We start from the raw sequence: 17,610 nt of genomic DNA on the forward strand, positions 1-17,610 counted from the left end.
GCTTAAAAACACGGTCCTGCATGACATAATACAAAGAGATAAAAATTAACAAACGATTTAAAATCAATTTTCCACATCTGGGAATCAATTTGAACAAATTGTCTGGCTTCATGGGCAATGTTGCATTCATCATTGTGTGACCAGCCGAGGGGTTGATCTTTTTAAACAAGACGCACCAGAGCACAGAGTAGTCTACAATGATTTATTAACCAATTTCATTAAAACATTTTTCTTTTAAAACATGGCCTCAGTCCCACTACTCAGCCCCTAGAAGGAAAAGGCATCAAAATAAGGACAATGTAAATTATTCCCAAAAAATGAATGAACAAACAAAAACATGCAATGCAAAAGAAAACAAATTAGTAAATCAAAACAAAGGAAAGCAAACAAAATAGTAATTTAAATAAGCAAACAAACGGCAAAGAAAAGAACACAACCACTGTAAACGATGGGACAAATTGTCGACTTCTAATGTCCTTTCACGGGGCCAGAGGAGTCGTGCCCCGCTAGTTCGGCCAGCCCGAACTAGCGGGGTTGTCAAACTGACGATGATAGAGAGCTCTGGCTCGGATGAAATTAACAGTTCGGACAACCACCTCCATGACGCGATCCATTTTTAACGACTTGGAGCATAATGCCTCCTGATGCAAAATACAATGAAATGTCCAAAACTCACCCTTTATTTGCAGCTTGTACTTTCTCTCTGATTGTCTTTTTCCCAATCATTGACGGAGCACCATCAGTAGCCAGGCTTACGGCGCGGGACCAGTCCACCTCGACTCTGTCCAGCGCTCCAACAACGGAGCGGAAAAATGTCTTCAGCTGTTGTGGTGTCGGTCATGGGCACCAACTCGAGAAACTCCTCTGTGACAGTCAACGTCTCTCAACTCCACGAACGAATATGGCCAGTTGAGAGACGTCCGCAATATCAGTACTCTCATCAATTACAACAGAAAATGCGAGAAATGACTCCGTTTTGCGTTTGAGTTGGTGGTCCAAATCTGCCGATAGTTCCGAAATCCTGTCTGCCACGGTATTTCTTGTCAAGCTAATATTGGCAAAAGCTTGTCGGGACACACAATTTCGGCAGCCTTTAGCATGCAGTTCTTGACGAACTGTCCCTCACAGTAAGTCTTTAATGCTAACGCTATTTGGCTAGCAATTAGGTAACTGGCTTTCACCGCAGCATCACTGGCCCCTTGACTCCGGGTGAAAACAGATTGCTGTTTCCTCAGACCCGTCAACATTTCATTTATCTTCTGTTTTCTCATTCTCCTTGCAAGTGCTTGTATTTTTTGCCATGCCGAGTTTCATAGTGGCGCCGAATATTGTATTCCTTAAGCACCGAAACCTGCTGCAGGCACATAAGGCACACAGGTTTTCCATTCACCTCCGTGAACAAATAAGAAGTCAATTTTTCTTGAAAAATCTGACACTCTGTGTCTACCTTTCTCTTTTTTGACAAATACATTTCGTTGATGAGGTTGGCAGGACCAAAATAAAAAGCTGGTAAAGAAATAGAATCGAAGTCGTTTACAGGACCTGAAGCTCAGTGCTGCCATCTTCTGTTAGTTTCGATGCAGTGTTACATCATGTTGTCTGCTCTGAATAAAACACAGCGCCCCTCGTGGAGAATATAGGAACTGCAGATTTTAAATTAAACGAAGTACATGTTTTTTTTCCAATAATCATTGTTGAATAATGATAATGCATTTTTATCTGCTTGATCTTTAATTTACTTTTTAAATTATCTTCTTGTTGTATGTTGGTTTAAACTTTTTTGTACAAGCACTTTGAATTGTCTTTGGCTGAAAGGTGCGATATAAATAAAGTTGCCTTGCCTTACTGAGGTCACGTGCAGCTGCTTGGTGTTTGAAAGTTTATACGTCATCTTATTTGGATTGAAAGGATGTCGCCTTTTTCAAAATTCATGGTTCTTCTTTTGATTTTCATATGCAAAGTTTGTCTTTGAGGCACAACTTCGTGGCTCATATCTTTGTCTTAGCAAGATAGTATATTTGGTTTCTCTGATTTAAAGCAGTTTAACGTAAATAAATAAGAAGTTACCCTACAGAAATATTTTTCTCCTTGCAGATTTCCTGTTTTTGGTCATTTGTCACGCTTATAGTAAATGTTTTAGATCATTAAACAAATGTTAAAATCAGAATATACTAAATGTAAGAATTATAATTTTATGTGAAGACGGAGATAAAGTTGTCCAGAACTAAAGCTTTCACATGCATTAGCTTAAAATACTCCTTGAAGAAGTTTAAGTACTTTTTAAGTACTACTGGTAGTCTTTTTACTTTTTTGTCAAATTGAACAGAAACTTCAAAGTATTTTATTGTGATTTTATGTAATAGACCAACATGTAAGAAAAATTATGTAAGTTTTTTTTTCTTTCTTTCTTTTAATTAATCCCAAAAAAATGTCTCCTTTGGGTAAAACTCTCCACCCTCTTTACCTGCTGGTGGTGGTCAGAGGGTCCGTGTCGCCTTGCTGCCCCACGGCAGCTTTGGTTCCAGGTAATTTACCACCATCAGCGTGTGAATGTGTGTAAATGGATGAGCATGAAGCACTTTGGTGTCTTTGGACTTGATAAACAACTTTACAAATGGAGGATCTTAGTATCTAAAGGTTAATTTTTATTAACTCAAAGAGACAAAGCTTTCAATTAAACACATTTTTTCATCTTGAATCTATATGAAGACAAATGTAAAAAATAGAACAGAATGTGGAAAACAAACGTTCCCAATAAAAGTCTGGAGAGTCCAGCTGCAAATATTGTAAATCTGAATTTCATTTATTAATTCCGTGAATCTTATTGTTATATTATAATTTAAATATATATGCATATATATTTTTATCCACCTCATCTACCTTTTCTTATTCATAAAGGCAGTACTACTGAGGTCACGTGCAGCTGCTTGGTGTTTGAAAGTTTAGACGTCATCTTATTTGGATTGAAAGGAAGTCGCCTTTTTCAAAATTCACGGTTCTTCTTTTGATTTTCATATGCAAAGTTTGTCTTTGAGGCACAAGTTCGTGGGTCATATCTTTGTCTTAGCAAGATAGTATATTTGGTTTCTCTGATTTAAACAATTTAACGTAAATAAAGTTTTTTTTTTCTTTTTTTTAAATTAAGCCCAAAAACATGTCTGGTGTATTTTGTATTTAGTTTGCCTCAATCTGTAACTTCAAAATAAAATCAATCTGCCAATTTATTTTCTTTCTTTAATTTAACAGTTTCATTAAAAACTCTTTTAGACCTAAACCAGAATGCAGAACGTATTGATATTATAAGGTGGTCTTACATTATCTTACGCTACACAATCAAATACAAACCAGTAAATAATCCTGGATTTGTTTGCGAAACCAGATTAAGATTAGATAGAAAGAAAATAAAATACATGCATTGTTTCGTTTACAGTTTGCACATTTTGCAATTACACAAAAACACTAAGCTATTAAACTTCATTTTCTTGCTGAGGAAATCTGAGCTGGTCTAGAAACTCGTCACAGTTGGTACAACTACATTTAAACAGAAGCAAAACAGCCTGACATTACAGTTAAACTCCATTAAAATCAAGACTATTAATCAAATGAGGGATGCTTAAACCGTTCTAGTGGCTATACCAACTTCTACAAGTGGATAGAGGAAATTCAACTATACAGGTTTAGTGTATCTGTTCAGGCTTCACTTTTAACTGGAAGCTTTATATGATGCTAAAGTGCTAAGCTGTTTTTTTCAGGTATCTTGTTTTAAAGGTGACCTCTTCTGCTGCCTTGAACAGGCATAAAAACAGGTTTGTTACATTTTATCTGCATAAAATCATTATAACTTAATATTTCTGGATGGTAAGTCAACAATAAAACGCTGGTCTTTTCCGCTGAACAATGTACTCAGCGGTAAAACCAGCTGCCCAAACATGGCGGAACTCTGCTTGGGTTGCTAGGTGACGGGCTGGGGTTGCTAGGTAACGGCACAGTACCTGACTGTGACTCTGGAAGGTTTTGAAACTCATTTTTCAGACACCAAAAAACTTTAACTTACTGCCTAAAAACAGCTGGGTACTTTTTCCTTTTCCAAATTCAATTCAGTTTAAAAATACTATATTGATCCCCAAAACAGTTTTTTGAAGTATTTCATCTGTTTTTACAAGCAGCTGAAACCTAAATGTGAGTATAAAGACGTACAGAAAGTGAATTTTTTGTAATAGGTCCCAGTTAAAGCCCAAGATACCATTACTTTCTATTACAATAATTTGCAATCTGATTTGAGCAAAAGGTAAAAACACAAGGTCTGTAAATCAGCAGATGTAATTAATTTGCAGCATTCAGTTTTCTTTGTTTTTCTTGGAGACAATCTTCCATTGCACTTTGAAATCAGTCCATCCCTGGTTTGTCAGCAAGGCACCAAGCTGAGGAAGGGTACATTTTGTTACGTTCCTTTATTTATATTGAGACAAGTAAAAGGGAACGTGGTCACTTTACCTGCTGGAGGACCTGGGCGTTGACGGCCGGGTCGGTCAGATCCACGTCGCTTGTCATCGTCATTTTCACAGTGGTGCTCGTTTTTACCACTGAGCAGAAAAAAAGAATCTGTGTCACAACTACAAGACAAAACTATGATGGAGTATTACGGCCTTTGTAGAAAAAAGGAGTAAATTTGAGAAAAGTGAGTTAATTTGTAAATCTAAAAAGTAAAAACTTTGCTTAAAAAAAAAAACTAGAAAATTCATATCAAAATTTGAGTTTTTCTCCAGCAATTTTTTGACTTTTCAAACTCTGGAATTATGAAAATGTAAGTTTTTCCAGCAAAGTTTAGACTTCTTAATCTCAGAAATTTCCAAGTTTCATTAAAATTTCTGAGGTTAATCTCAAAATCTCAGAGTGAAGTACTCAATCAGAATTTTTCAAACTTTTTTCTCTGACATTTCTGAGTTTAATCTCTAAATTTCTGAGTTTTGTTCCAATAATTTTTTCAACTTTTCCATCTCATAAATTTCTAACATTTTTCTTGGACATTTCTGAGAGTAGACTTAAATTTTTAGATTTTTTTTTTCCAGCAATTTTTTGACTTTTCAAACTGAAATTTCCAAGATTTTTCTACAACATTTCTAATGTCTGAGTTTTGCTCTAGCAAATTTTCAACTTTTCAAATTCCAAAATTTGCACATTATTTTTTCTATAAATTTTCTGACATTCAAACTTTCAGAATTTTTTTCAAGGAAATTTTTGACTTTTATACCTCACAAATGCTTGTTTTTCTCTATACATTTTCAGAGGTTGATCTCAAAATGTGTCCCTACCACAACGTTGTTAAAAAACAGAGTTTTTTTTGTCATATCATCTTATTTAACAATCACCTTGTTCACAAATGAAGACTTTGACAGCATCACATCTTTCATCGTCAAACAGATGTGCTGTATTCTTGCAGACACAGTGCTGAATACCCTCGGCGTTGTTTGGTTCTGAAGGGCCCCATCGGCGGAAGAGGCTGGGACTCTTGTCAGACCAGCTCCACGGCACTCGGTACAGTCCGATCCAAACAAAGAATCCAGTTGGAATTAACTGTTTGACTTCAGAGTTTTCTGCCTTGTTCTCAATCATTGCCAAGTCGGTGTGATGCGATCTGCAGTAGCTTTGAGCAGAACTCCATGTTGCCAAAGTTGAGATAAACACATATTGTTTCACATTGTTCTCTGTAAATGCATAAAAACAAAAGCATGTTTTATTTCAAAAGAAACAAACTAGGACAGTAAAAAATAAATAAATAAAATTACGAGAATAAAGTGATAACAATGTGAGAATAAAGTCATAATATTAAGCAAATAAATATCGCGAGAATAAAGTAGAAGTAATACTAGAATAAAGTCACAGTAAAGTCGTAATATTTTGACTTTGTTCTTGTATTTCTTCTTTTTATTTTTGCGTGGCCCTGTACTCTGTTGTAATAAACACAAAAGTTAGTGAAATTTAAGTTAATTTTGTATATCTGTACCAAAATATATAGTCAAAATTTTTTACTGTATACTGTAATATATAAACTCTACATTTTTACTCACCATTGTAACAAATAAATTCGTGTTTTTTCTCGCAGTTATCATCAGACCAGTACCCAGTTTTTTCCATAAACGTGCACATTTCTACTGAATATTTGAAGTTTGGATCACCAGTGCCCCACGACTGGTAACCAGTTTTACTGGTTTCTCCGGTTGCAGACCATCTCCAGGAGTTGGGCTCGTTGCCCATTGCAGTTTTCCAGGCATTCGGATCGTCCCAGAGTCCGATCCATGCCCAGGAATAGGAAATATTAGGTTCCAGCCTGTTTATGTCGTCCATGCTCTCAAACGTGGCCAGGTCCGTGTAATGCTCCCTGCAGAACTGCTGAGCTTTAGGCCAGGTCATCAACTGGTTAACATAGTAGTACTTTCGTAGAGGGACCTGCAAGCAGGAGCCGAGGCAAAAACCTGAATATTGAAAAAGAAAAAGATGTGAAAAATGCAGCATTCTGCACCTTAGATACTTGGAAAATTGAAACAATCTAAAATCCCATTAAAATCAGCCTCAACAGGGCAATGCTCAGTTTAACAGCATCTTTTTGTGTGAAACTATTTTCTGTGCAAAGAAAATCCTTTTACAGTCATTAAAATGATTTTTCAGTTGTAGTAATTTCTAAAGTAACCAATAAGAATTAGTACATTTGTTTAGTTCACAAAACTACAGCAGCTTATTGTACATAGAACAAGTTAGAGTAAATATAATAAAATTTAGCCAATGTTTTTAGAAAGAGCAAGAAAATTTCTGAGCTTGAAATATAAAAATTTGTTAAAAATTCAGAAATTTGTAAATTAATCTCAGAAATGTTTAGAATAATTGCACAAATTTTCTAACAAAATATGGAAATTATTGAGTTTCAAATGTCAAACATGTGAATGTGGAACTGTTGAAAAGAAAGTGCTTCATGTCAAGGAATAATTAAAAACTATCAGCAAAAACTTAATGATTACTCACAGGATTTAGGTTCTTACCATGCAGGATGAGAGTTATCCAAGCAATTTGTTGGTTCATTGTGGATTTTTCTGTAAAAAGCTAAAAACTGAAAAAATTGAAACCTCCACAGTATTTTTGTCTAAGAAAAAGAAAATTGGCAAAGCATGACAGTTTAGAAAAGGCGTGTTATTTATACACTTAAAAAGATTCAAATGTTTCTAATTCATCTTTTAATTCCTCAAAAATGTATTTCGATTTAAATGTTAACTGTGATAGTAATCTTAAATCCAGCTCATAAATTTTCAGTGACATGTAAGAAATATACTCACTAGTAGAGCTGCTTCCTCTGCAATGTTGGTCGCTGATGTTTTGAATGAAAAGGAAAATGTTTCCTGATAAACAATAATCCATGCATGATGTCATTTACATATGTAAAGTTTACCTTGAGGAACATGTTTAAGGACAAAAAGGATAGATTGTCATGACTTTTTCTTTTTGTTGCCTTAAAGCACCTTTATAAGCATATTTAGTTATATATTTATATATTTAGCAACAGTTTATGTGTCTCAAATATAATTTTTATGATAGCAAATTTATGGTGGTTCCTACTATAAACAATATATAATGTATGTTATATATAAAATGTAAATCCATTTAAAAAAGTGCCACTTCCAATCAACAAATACCAAAGCTTGATATTTATTGTTGAATCTGAATTTGAACATTTGAAACAAACAGGCTTGAAGCTTCAAAAAAACTCTTGTTCCAGTTCCTGCTTGATCCTGTCAAGTTGAATTTAACCTGGGAAAAGTACACAAGTAAGACTTTCTATTTGATTTATTCCTTTATTAAATGTTTTCTAAGGTGGTGTTTTTTATACTTGCAGTTTTTTAATTCAAATTTTACATTTAGTTTCAGTAATGCCAGTGTGAAACTAAATAACTCTTTGATTTCTTATTCAAACAAATATAGTTCAATTTAAATATATTGCAAATCATCTGCCTTTGTTCACAAAAGCACAATATGTGTCTCCCGGCATTAAGTGTACAAAATTATTAACATTCACTAATGAGGGATTAAACTAAAAGAAACTAAAACTTAGTAAATTTTATAGTGTTTCAAAAGTATTTTTAGATTACCACTGAAATGAAGCTTCTGAAAGCAGTGCTAAGCAACTTTATTTTAAAATATACTTGGCCTAACTGTCTGCAGGCTTTTTGACAGTCAGGCTGAGTATAAAGCAGAAACACTTCTGCAGCTGCGCTAATCTCATGTTTCCTCAGGTTCCCTAATCCATCGCGTTCAGAAAACACAAACATTAATGATCCTCTGCTGTCATCTGAATCTCATTTAGTTAAGGCTGCATTCACACCACCCAGGTTTAGTCCACTTCAGCTAGTTTGTCTGGTTTGTTTTTAAGAGATGTGAATGTGTAGAAAAACTCTGATTTGGAGCAAAATAAAAGAACTCAGGTTCATTTAAAAATCTAGTTCTCGGTTTGGTTTAAGTAAACTCTGTCGCGATTTGAATGCATGTGACGGACTGGTGGTCTCTCCAGAAGCAGGAAGTGAATTAAAATGCAAAACATTCTGGGTAAATATGACCAAAACAAATGTGCTAACCTAGCGCTAGCGGTTGAAATCAAATGGTTGGTGGTTTTGTCCCCAAAGACAAAAGAGAAATCCAACAACTGCTAAGAGCTAACGCCGCTCATTTTTATTTATATTCACGTTCACCTCGCTGCAGCAAACGAAAGGGGCGGGGACATTTTGTGAAGAAGGAAGTTGCGCTCAGTGTTTTCTTCAAAGGTTTTCATGTTGTTTCCTTCAGTGGTTATTGGTGCAGCGCCCCCCACAGGCGAGGAGGGGAACAGGTTTTTCAGTAACTTTGGGTCGTTTTACAACAGTGTGAAAGCGAACAGCTGAAAATGTAATAAATATTTAGGTGTGAAAAATTCTTAATCTCCAGTTTGATCTTTTTATCAAATTGTAGATTAACTCTAGGTCAGCTGAAAGCTCCCACACAGTGTCTGTGGAGAGTCTCCTGGATTTGGATGTAGAGATTCGTTCTGTACCCAGTGGATTGTGTCCTTGGGTAAAACTCTCCACCCTCTTTACCTGCTGGTGGTGGTCAGAGGGTCCGTGTCGCCTTGCTGCCCCACGGCAGCTTTGGTTCCAGGTAATTTACCACCATCAGCGTGTGAATGTGTGTAAATGGATGAGCATGAAGCACTTTGGTGTCTTTGGACTTGATAAACAACTTTACAAATGGAGGATCTTAGTATCTAAAGGTTAATTTTTATTAACTCAAAGAGACAAAGCTTTCAATTAAACAAATTTTTTCATCTTAAATCTATATGAAAACAAATGTAAAAAATAGAACAAAATGTGGAAAACAAACATTCCCAATAAAAGTCTGGAGAGTTCAGCTGCAAATATTGTAAATCTGAATTTCATTTATTAATTCCGTGAATCTTATTGTTATATTATAAGTTAAATATATATGCATATATATTTTTATCCACCTCGTCTACCTTTTCTTATTCATAAAGGCAGTACTACAGAGGTCACGTGCAGCTGCTTGGTGTTTGAAAGTTTAGACGTCATCTTATTTGGATTGAAAGGAAGTCGCCTTTTTCAAAATTCACGGCTCTTCTTTTGATTTTCATATGCAAAGTTTGTCTTTGAGGCACAAGTTCGTGGGTCATATCTTTGTCTTAGCAAGATAGTATATTTGGTTTCTCTGATTCAAAACAATTTAACGTAAATAAAGTTTTTTTTTTCTTTTTTTTAAATTAAGCCCCAAAACATGTCTGGTGTATTTTGTATTTAGTCTGCCTCAATCTGTAACTTCAAAATAAAATCATTCTGCCAATTTATTTTCTTTCTTTAATTTAACAGTTTCATTAAAAACTCTTTTAGACCTAAACCAGAATGCAGAACGTATTGATATTATAAGGTGGTCTTACATTATCTTACGCTACACAATCAAATACAGACCAGTAAATAATCCTGGATTTGTTTGCGAAACCAGATTAAGATTAGATAGAAAGAAAATAAAATACATGCATTGTTTCGTTTACAGTTTGCACATTTTGCAATTACACAAAAACACTAAGCTATTAAACTTCATTTTCTTGCTGAGGAAATGTGAGCTGGTCTAGAAACTCGTCACAGTTGGTACAACTACATTTAAACAGAAGCAAAACAGCCTGAGATTACAGTTAAACTCCATTAAAATCAAGACTATTAATCAAATGAGGGATGCTTAAACCGTTCTAGTACCTACTTCTACAAGTGGATAGAGGAAATTCAACTATACAGGTTTAGTGTATCTGTTCAGGCTTCACTTTAAACTGGAAGCTTTATATGATGCTAAAGTGCTAAGCTGTTTTTTCCAGGTATCTTGTTTTAAAGGTGACCTCTTCTGCTGCCTTGAACAGACATAAAAACAGGTTTGTTACATTTTATCTGCATAAAATCATTATAACTTAATATTTCTGGATGGTAAGTCAACAATAAAACGCTGGTCTTTTCCGCTGAACAATGTACTCAGCGGTAAAACCAGCTGCCCAAACATGGCGGAACTCTGCTTGGGTTGCTAGGTGACGGGCTGGGGTTGCTAGGTAACGACACAGTACCTGACTGTGAATCTGGAAGGTTTTGAAACTCATTTTTCAGACACCAAAAAACTTTAACTTACTGCCTAAAAACAGCTGGGTACTTTTTCTTTTTCCAAATTCAATTCAGTTTAAAAATACTATATTGATCCCCAAAACAGTTTTTTGAAGTATTTCATCTGTTTTTACAAGCAGCTGAAACCCAAATGTGAGTATAAAGACGTACAGAAAGTGAATTTTTTGTAATAGGTCCCAGTTAAAGCCCAAGATACCATTACTTTCTATTACAATAATTTGCAATCTGATTTGAGCAAAAGGTAAAAACACAAGGTCTGTAAATCAGCAGATGTAATTAATTTGCAGCATTCAGTTTTCTTTGTTTTTCTTGGAGACAATCTTCCATTGCACTTTGAAATCAGTCCATCCCTGGTTTGTCAGCAAGGCACCAAGCTGAGGTAGGGTACATTTTGTTACGTTCCTTTAATTATATTGAGACAAGTAAAAGGGAACGTGGTCACTTTACCTGCTGGAGGACCTGGGCGTTGACGGCCGGGTCGGTCAGATCCACGTCGCTTGTCATCGTCATTTTCACAGTGGTGCTCGTTTTTACCACTGAGCAGAAAAAAAGAATCTGTGTCACAACCACAAGACAAAACTATGATGGAGTATTACGGCCTTTGTAGAAAAAAGGAGTAAATTTGAGAAAAGTGAGTTAATTTGTAAATCTAAAAAGTAAAAACTTTGCTTGAAACAAAAAACCTAGAAAATTCATATCAAAATTTGAGTTTTTCTCCAGCAATTTTTTGACTTTTCAAACTCTGGAATTATGAAAATGTAAGTTTTTCCAGCAAAGTTTAGACTTCTTAATCTCAGAAATTTCCAAGTTTCATTAAAATTTCTGAGGTTAATCTCAAAATCTCAGAGTGAAGTACTCAATCAGAATTTTTCAAACTTTTTTCTCTGACATTTCTGAGTTTAATCTCAAAATTTCTGAGTTTTGTTCCAATAATTTTTTCAACTTTTCCATCTCATAAATTTCTAACATTTTTCTTGGACATTTCTGAGAGTAGACTTAAATTTTTTGATTTTTTTTTTCCAGTAATTTTTTGACTTTTCAAACTGAAATTTCCAAGATTTTTCTACAACATTTCTAATGTCTGAGTTTTGCTCTAGCAAATTTTCAACTTTTCAAATTCCAAAGTTTGCACATTATTTTTTCTATAAATTTTCTGACATTCAAACTTTCTGAATTTTTTTCAAGGAAATTTTTGACTTTTATACCTCACAAATGCTTGTTTTTCTCTAGACATTTTCAGAGGTTGATCTCAAAATGTGTCCCTACCACAACGTTGTTTAAAAACAGGGTTTTTTTGTCATATCATCTTATTTAAGAATCACCTTGTTCACAAATGAAGACTTTGACATCATCACATCTTTCATCGCCAAACAGATGTGCTGTATTCTTGCAGACACAGTGCTGAATACCCCCGTTGTCTGGTTCTGAAGGGCCCCATCGGCGGAAGAGGCTGGGACTCTTGTCAGACCAACTCCACGGCACTCGGTACAGTCCGATCCAAACAAAGAATCCAGTTGGAATTAACTGTTTGACTTCAGAGTTTTCTGCCTTGTTCTCAATCATTGCCAAGTCGGTGTGATGCGATCTGCAGTAGCTTTGAGCAGAACTCCATGTTGCCAAAGTTGAGATCAACACATATTGTTTCACATTGTTCTCTGTAAATGCATAAAAACAAAAGCATGTTTTATTTCAAAAGAAACAAACTAGGACAGAATATTAGTGCCACAGTAAAAAATAAATAAATAAAATTATGAGAGAAGTGGAGGAGTTGAAGTATCTCGGGATCTTGTTCACGAATGGGGGAAGAAGGGAGCGGGAGATCGACAGGCGGATTGGCGCAACATCTGCCATCAAGCGGGCGCTGTACCGGTCCGTCATGATGACGAGAGAGCTGAGCCAAAAAGCAAAGCTCTCGATTTACCTGTCGATCTACGTTCCCACCCTCATCTATGGTCATGAGCTTTGGGTCATGACCGAAAGAACGAGATCGCAGATACAAGCAGCCGAAATGGGTTTTCTCCGTAGGGTGGCTGGGCTCTCCCTTAGAGATAGGGTGAGAAGCTCAGTCATCCGGGAGGGACTCAGAGTAGAGCCACTGCTCCTTCACATCGAGAGGGGCCAGTTGAGGTGGCTCGGGCATCTGGTCAGGATGCCTCCTGGACGCCTCCCTGGTGAGGTGTTCTGGCCACGTCCCACCGGGAGGAGGAAGACCCAGGACACGCTGGAGGCACTATGTCTCTCGGCTGGCCTGGGAACGCCTTGGGATTCCTCCAGAGGAGCTGGAAGAAGTGGCTGGGGAGAGGGAAGTCTGGGCCTCTCTTCTGAAACTGCGACCCCTGCGACCCGACCCCAGATAAGAGGAAGATGATGGATGGATGGATGGATGGATGGAAATTACGAGGATAGAGCCCAAATATTGTTGGAATAAAGTCATAATAACAAGCAAATAAATATTGCGAGAATAAGAGCAATTCTAGAATAAAGTCAATATTTTGAGAATAAAGTCACAGTCTCATATTTATTTTTTATTTTTTTGTGTCCTGTACTCTGTTGTAATAAACACAAAAGTTTGTCAAATTTAAGTTAACTTTGTTTTTTATACCAAAATGTATAAACTCTACATTTTTACTCACCGTTGTAACAAATAAATTTGACTCCACTCTCACAGTTACTATCATACCAGTACCCGTCATTGGCCATAAACGTGCACGTCTGCCCTGGATATAAGAAGTTTGGTTCACCAGTGCCCCACGACTGGTAACCAGTTTTACTGGTTTCTCCGGTTGCAGACCATCTCCAGGAGTTGGGCTCGTTGCCCATTGCAGTTTTCCAGGCATTCGGATCGTCCCAGAGTCCGATCCATGCCCAGGAATAGGAAATATTAGGTTTCAGCCTGTTTATGTCGTCCATGCTCTCAAACGTGGCCAGGTCGGTGTAATGCTCCCTGCAGAACTGCTGAGCTTCAGGCCAGGTCATAAACTGGTTAACATAGTAGTACTTTCGTAAAGGGACCTGCAAGCAGGAGCCGAGGCAAAAACCTGAATATTGAAAAAGAAAAAGATGTGAAAAATGCAGCATTCTGCACCTTAGATACTTGGAAAATTGAAACAATCTATAATCCCATTAAAATCAGCCTCAACAGGGCAATGCTCAGTTTAACAGCATCTTTTTGTGTGAAACTATTTTCTGTGCAAAGAAAATCCTTTTACAGTCATTAAAATTATTTTTTAGTTGTAGTAATTTCTAAAGTAACCAATAAGAATTAGTACATTTGTTTAGTTCACAAAACTACAGCAGCTTATTGTACATAGAACAAGTTAGAGTAAATATAATAAAATTTAGCCAATGTTTTTAGAAAGAGCAAGAAAATTTCTGAGCTTGAAATATAAAAATTTGTTAAAAATTCAGAAATTTGTAAATTAATCTCAGAAATGTTTAGAATAATTGCACAAATTTTCTAACAAAATATGGAAATTATTGAGTTTCAAATGTCAAACATGTGAATGTGGAACTGTTGAAAAGAAAGTGCTTCATGTCAAGGAATAATTAAAAACTATCAGCAAAAACTTAATGATTACTCACAGGATTTAGGTTCTTACCATGCAGGATGAGAGTTATCCAAGCAATTTGTTGGTTCATTGTGGATTTTTCTGTAAAAAGCTAAAAACTGAAAAAATTGAAACCTCCACAGTATTTTTGTCTAAGAAAAAGAAAATTAGCAAAGCATGACAGTTTAGAAAAGGCGTGTTATTTATACACTTAAAAAGATTCAAATGTTTCTAATTCATCTTTTAATTCCTCAAAAATGTATTTCGATTTAAATGTTAACTGTGATAGTAATCTTAAATCCAGCTCATAAATTTTCAGTGACATGTAAGAAATATACTCACTAGTAGAGCTGCTTCCTCTGCAATGTTGGTCGCTGATGTTTTGAATGAAAAGGAAAATGTTTCCTGATAAACAATAATCCATGCATGATGTCATTTACATATGTAAAGTTTACCTTGAGGAACATGTTTAAGGACAAAAAGGATAGATTGTCATGACTTTTTCTTTTTGTTGCCTTAATGCACCTTTATAAGCATATTTAGTTATATATTTATATATTTAGCAACAGTTTATGTGTCTCAAATATAATTTTTATGAAAGCAATTTTATGGTGGTTCCTACTATAAACAATATATAATGTATGATATATATAAAATGTAAATCCATTTAAAAAAGTGCCACTTCCAATCAACAAATACCAAAGCTTGATATTTATTGTTGAATCTGAATTTGAACATTTTGAAACAAACAGGCTTGAAGCTTCAAAAAAACTGTTGTTCCAGTTCCTGCTTGATCCTGTCAAGTTGAATTTAACCTGGGAAAAGTACACAAGTAAGACTTTCTATTTGATTTATTCCTTTATTAAATGTTTTCTAAGGTGGTGTTTTTTATACTTACAGTTTTTTAATTCAAATTTTACATTTAGTTTCAGTAATGCCAGTGTGAAACTAAATAACTCTGATTTCTTATTCAAACAAATATAGTTCAATTTAAATATATTGCAAATCGTCTGCCTTTGTTCAAAAAAGCACAATATGTGTCTCCTGGCATTAAGTGTATAAAATCATTAACATTCACTAATGAGGGATTAAACTAAAAGAAACTAAAACTTAGTCAATTTCATAGTGTTTCAAAAGTATTTTTAGATTACCACAGAAATGAAGCTTCTGAAAGCAGTGCTAAGCAACTTTATTTTTTTTTTTTTTTGTAGATATGTTTATTGATTTTTTTGTTTAACAACAACAACAAAAAAACACAAAACAAAACAAAAGCTCAGCAGTGCAGTCCAGACATAAGAAGAAATATAAGATGGGGGGCATACATACTTCCATCATTGTATAGTACACATCTAAACATTCATAAATGCTCGAGACAGGATGGTAGACACGTGTTCTTCAGCATAGTCCAAGAAGGGCTTCCATATGTCGTCCAAAATGTCAGTCTTAGAGTGGACGAGGCATGTTAGAAAGTCTAGAGGATATATTCCAAAACAAGCTTCTTCCACCCAAAAATTGTAGGAGATTTATTAGAAATCCATTGTAATAAAATATTCTTTCGGGCACAGAAAATTAGAACATTGTACAACTTACTCTTATTTTGGTTTTGGATATGTTTATTTGGTAGACCAAGGAGAAGAGACACTGGATCAAGATCAATGTTAGTTTTGAAAATTTTCCTAATCTCAGCCAGAATAGATTTCCAGTATATCTGGATCTTGGGGCATGACCAAAGACAGTGTGTGAGGCTGCCTTCATCTATTTTGCATTTTGGAAGCAACTTCATTTTAAAATATTGTAAAACGGGGTCCACGGATGGATTGTAAAGGTGCAGGATAATAACCACTCCAGGAGGGAATAATGTTAATCCTTCTTTAATGAAGATAACCGAACAGGAGTACAGCTGGGCGGTTTATGTGCTCTAACGCCGATGCAGACGAACTTTACGTGTCCACACCAGAGTAAGCGAGCATCCAACAACAACAAAACCGTCCCACCCCAAACACATTCCCCTGGAACACACACCCACTTCATGCAGAGTTCCGTTAACAAGATAAATGCACAGTAACGCACCTAAACTCAGATCGACCTAGCAACCATGGGAAATAGTGCTGGCATAAGCCGAAACATACAAGTACTACAATATACTTGGCCTATCTGTCTGCAGGCTTTTTGACAGTCAGGCTGAGTATAAAGCAGAAACACTTCTGCAGCTGCGCTAATCTCATGTTTCCTCAGGTTCCCTAATCCATCGCATTCAGCAAACTCAAACATTAATGATCCTCTGCTGTCATCTGAATCTCATTTAGTTTAGGCTGCATTCACACCACCCAGGTTTAGTCCACTTCAGCTAGTTTGTCTGGTTTGTTTTGAAGAGATGTGAATGTGTAGTAAAACTCTGATTTGGAGCAAAATAAAAGAACTCAGGTTCATTTAAAAATCTAGTTCTCGGTTTGGTTTAAGTAAACTCTGTCGCGATTTGAATGCATGTGACGGACTGGTGGTCTCTCCAAAAGCAGGAAGTGAATTAAAATGCAAAACATTCTGGGTAAATATGACCAAAACAAATGTGCTAACCTAGCGCTAGCGGTTGAAATCAAATGGTTGGTGGTTTTGTCCCCAAAGAAAAAAGAGAAATCCAACAACTGCTAAAAGCTAACGCCGCTCATTTTTATTTATATTCACGTTCACCTCGCTGCAGCAAACGAAAGGGGCGGGGACATTTTGTGAAGAAGGAAGTTGCGCTCAGTGTTTTCTTCAAAGGTTTTCATGTTGTTTCCTTCAGTGGTTATTGGTGCAGCGACCCCCACAGGCGAGGAGGGGAACAGGTTTTTCAGTAACTTTGGGTCGTTTTACAACAGTGTGAAAGCGAACAGCTGAAAATGTAATAAATGTTTAGGTGTGAAAAATTCTTAATCTCCAGTTTGATATTTTTATCAAATTGTAGATTAACTCTAGGTCAGCTGAAAGCTCCCACACAGTGTCTGTGGAGAGTCTCCTGGATTTGGATGTAGAGATTCGTTCTGTACCCAGTGGATTGTGTCCTTGGGTAAAACTCTCCACCCTCTTTACCTGCTGGTGGTGGTCAGAGGGTCCGTGTCGCCTTGCTGCCCCACGGCAGCTTTGGTTCCAGGTGATTTACCACCATCAGCGTGTGAATGTGTGTAAATGGATGAGCATGAAGCACTTTGGTGTCTTTGGACTTGATAAACAACTTTACAAATGGAGGATCTTAGTATCTAAAGGTTAATTTTTATTAACTCAAAGAGACAAAGCTTTCAATTAAACACATTTTTTCATCTTGAATCTATATGAAGACAAATGTAAAAAATAGAACAAAATGTGGAAAACAAACATTCCCAATAAAAGTCTGG

The 17,610-nt window shown here is 35.9% G+C and overlaps 1 protein-coding gene and 1 pseudogene across 1 annotated transcript; both read right to left on the reverse strand.

Annotated features, from left to right (window-relative positions):
• Positions 1-506: 506 nt before the first annotated feature.
• On the reverse strand, positions 507-1,505 carry LOC122831130 (annotated as a pseudogene).
• Positions 1,506-2,301: 796 nt separating this feature from the next.
• On the reverse strand, positions 2,302-14,647 carry LOC122831131 (macrophage mannose receptor 1-like). The gene is made up of 11 exons (XM_044117081.1): positions 14,582-14,647; positions 14,291-14,391; positions 13,325-13,729; positions 12,014-12,346; positions 11,139-11,227; positions 10,984-11,065; positions 9,114-9,162; positions 6,069-6,547; positions 5,370-5,705; positions 4,495-4,583; positions 2,302-4,421 (listed from the first exon to the last, which is right to left on the reverse strand). Exons 2-11 carry the CDS (start codon positions 14,328-14,330, stop codon positions 4,338-4,340), a joined length of 1,986 nt encoding a protein of 661 aa, XP_043973016.1. The 5' UTR covers positions 14,331-14,391; positions 14,582-14,647; the 3' UTR covers positions 2,302-4,337.
• Between the last annotated feature and the right edge of the window lie 2,963 nt (positions 14,648-17,610).

Source organism: Gambusia affinis, linkage group LG05 (genome assembly GCF_019740435.1).
Source record: "Gambusia affinis linkage group LG05, SWU_Gaff_1.0, whole genome shotgun sequence".
NCBI classification, from domain to species: Eukaryota; Metazoa; Chordata; class Actinopteri; order Cyprinodontiformes; family Poeciliidae; genus Gambusia; species Gambusia affinis.

Bases quoted from the DNA above. Each gene is read 5' to 3' on its own strand.
- LOC122831131 (XM_044117081.1), bottom strand. From the start codon at position 14,330: ATGAACCAACAAATTGCTTGGATAACTCTCATCCTGCATG. The intron at 11,066-11,138 runs GTAAAGTGACCA...ACCCTACCTCAG, and splicing joins ACGCCCAGGTCCTCCAGCAG to CTTGGTGCCTTGCTGACAAA. The intron at 5,706-6,068 runs GTGAGTAAAAAT...ATGCATTTACAG, and splicing joins CGAATTTATTTGTTACAATG to AGAACAATGTGAAACAATAT.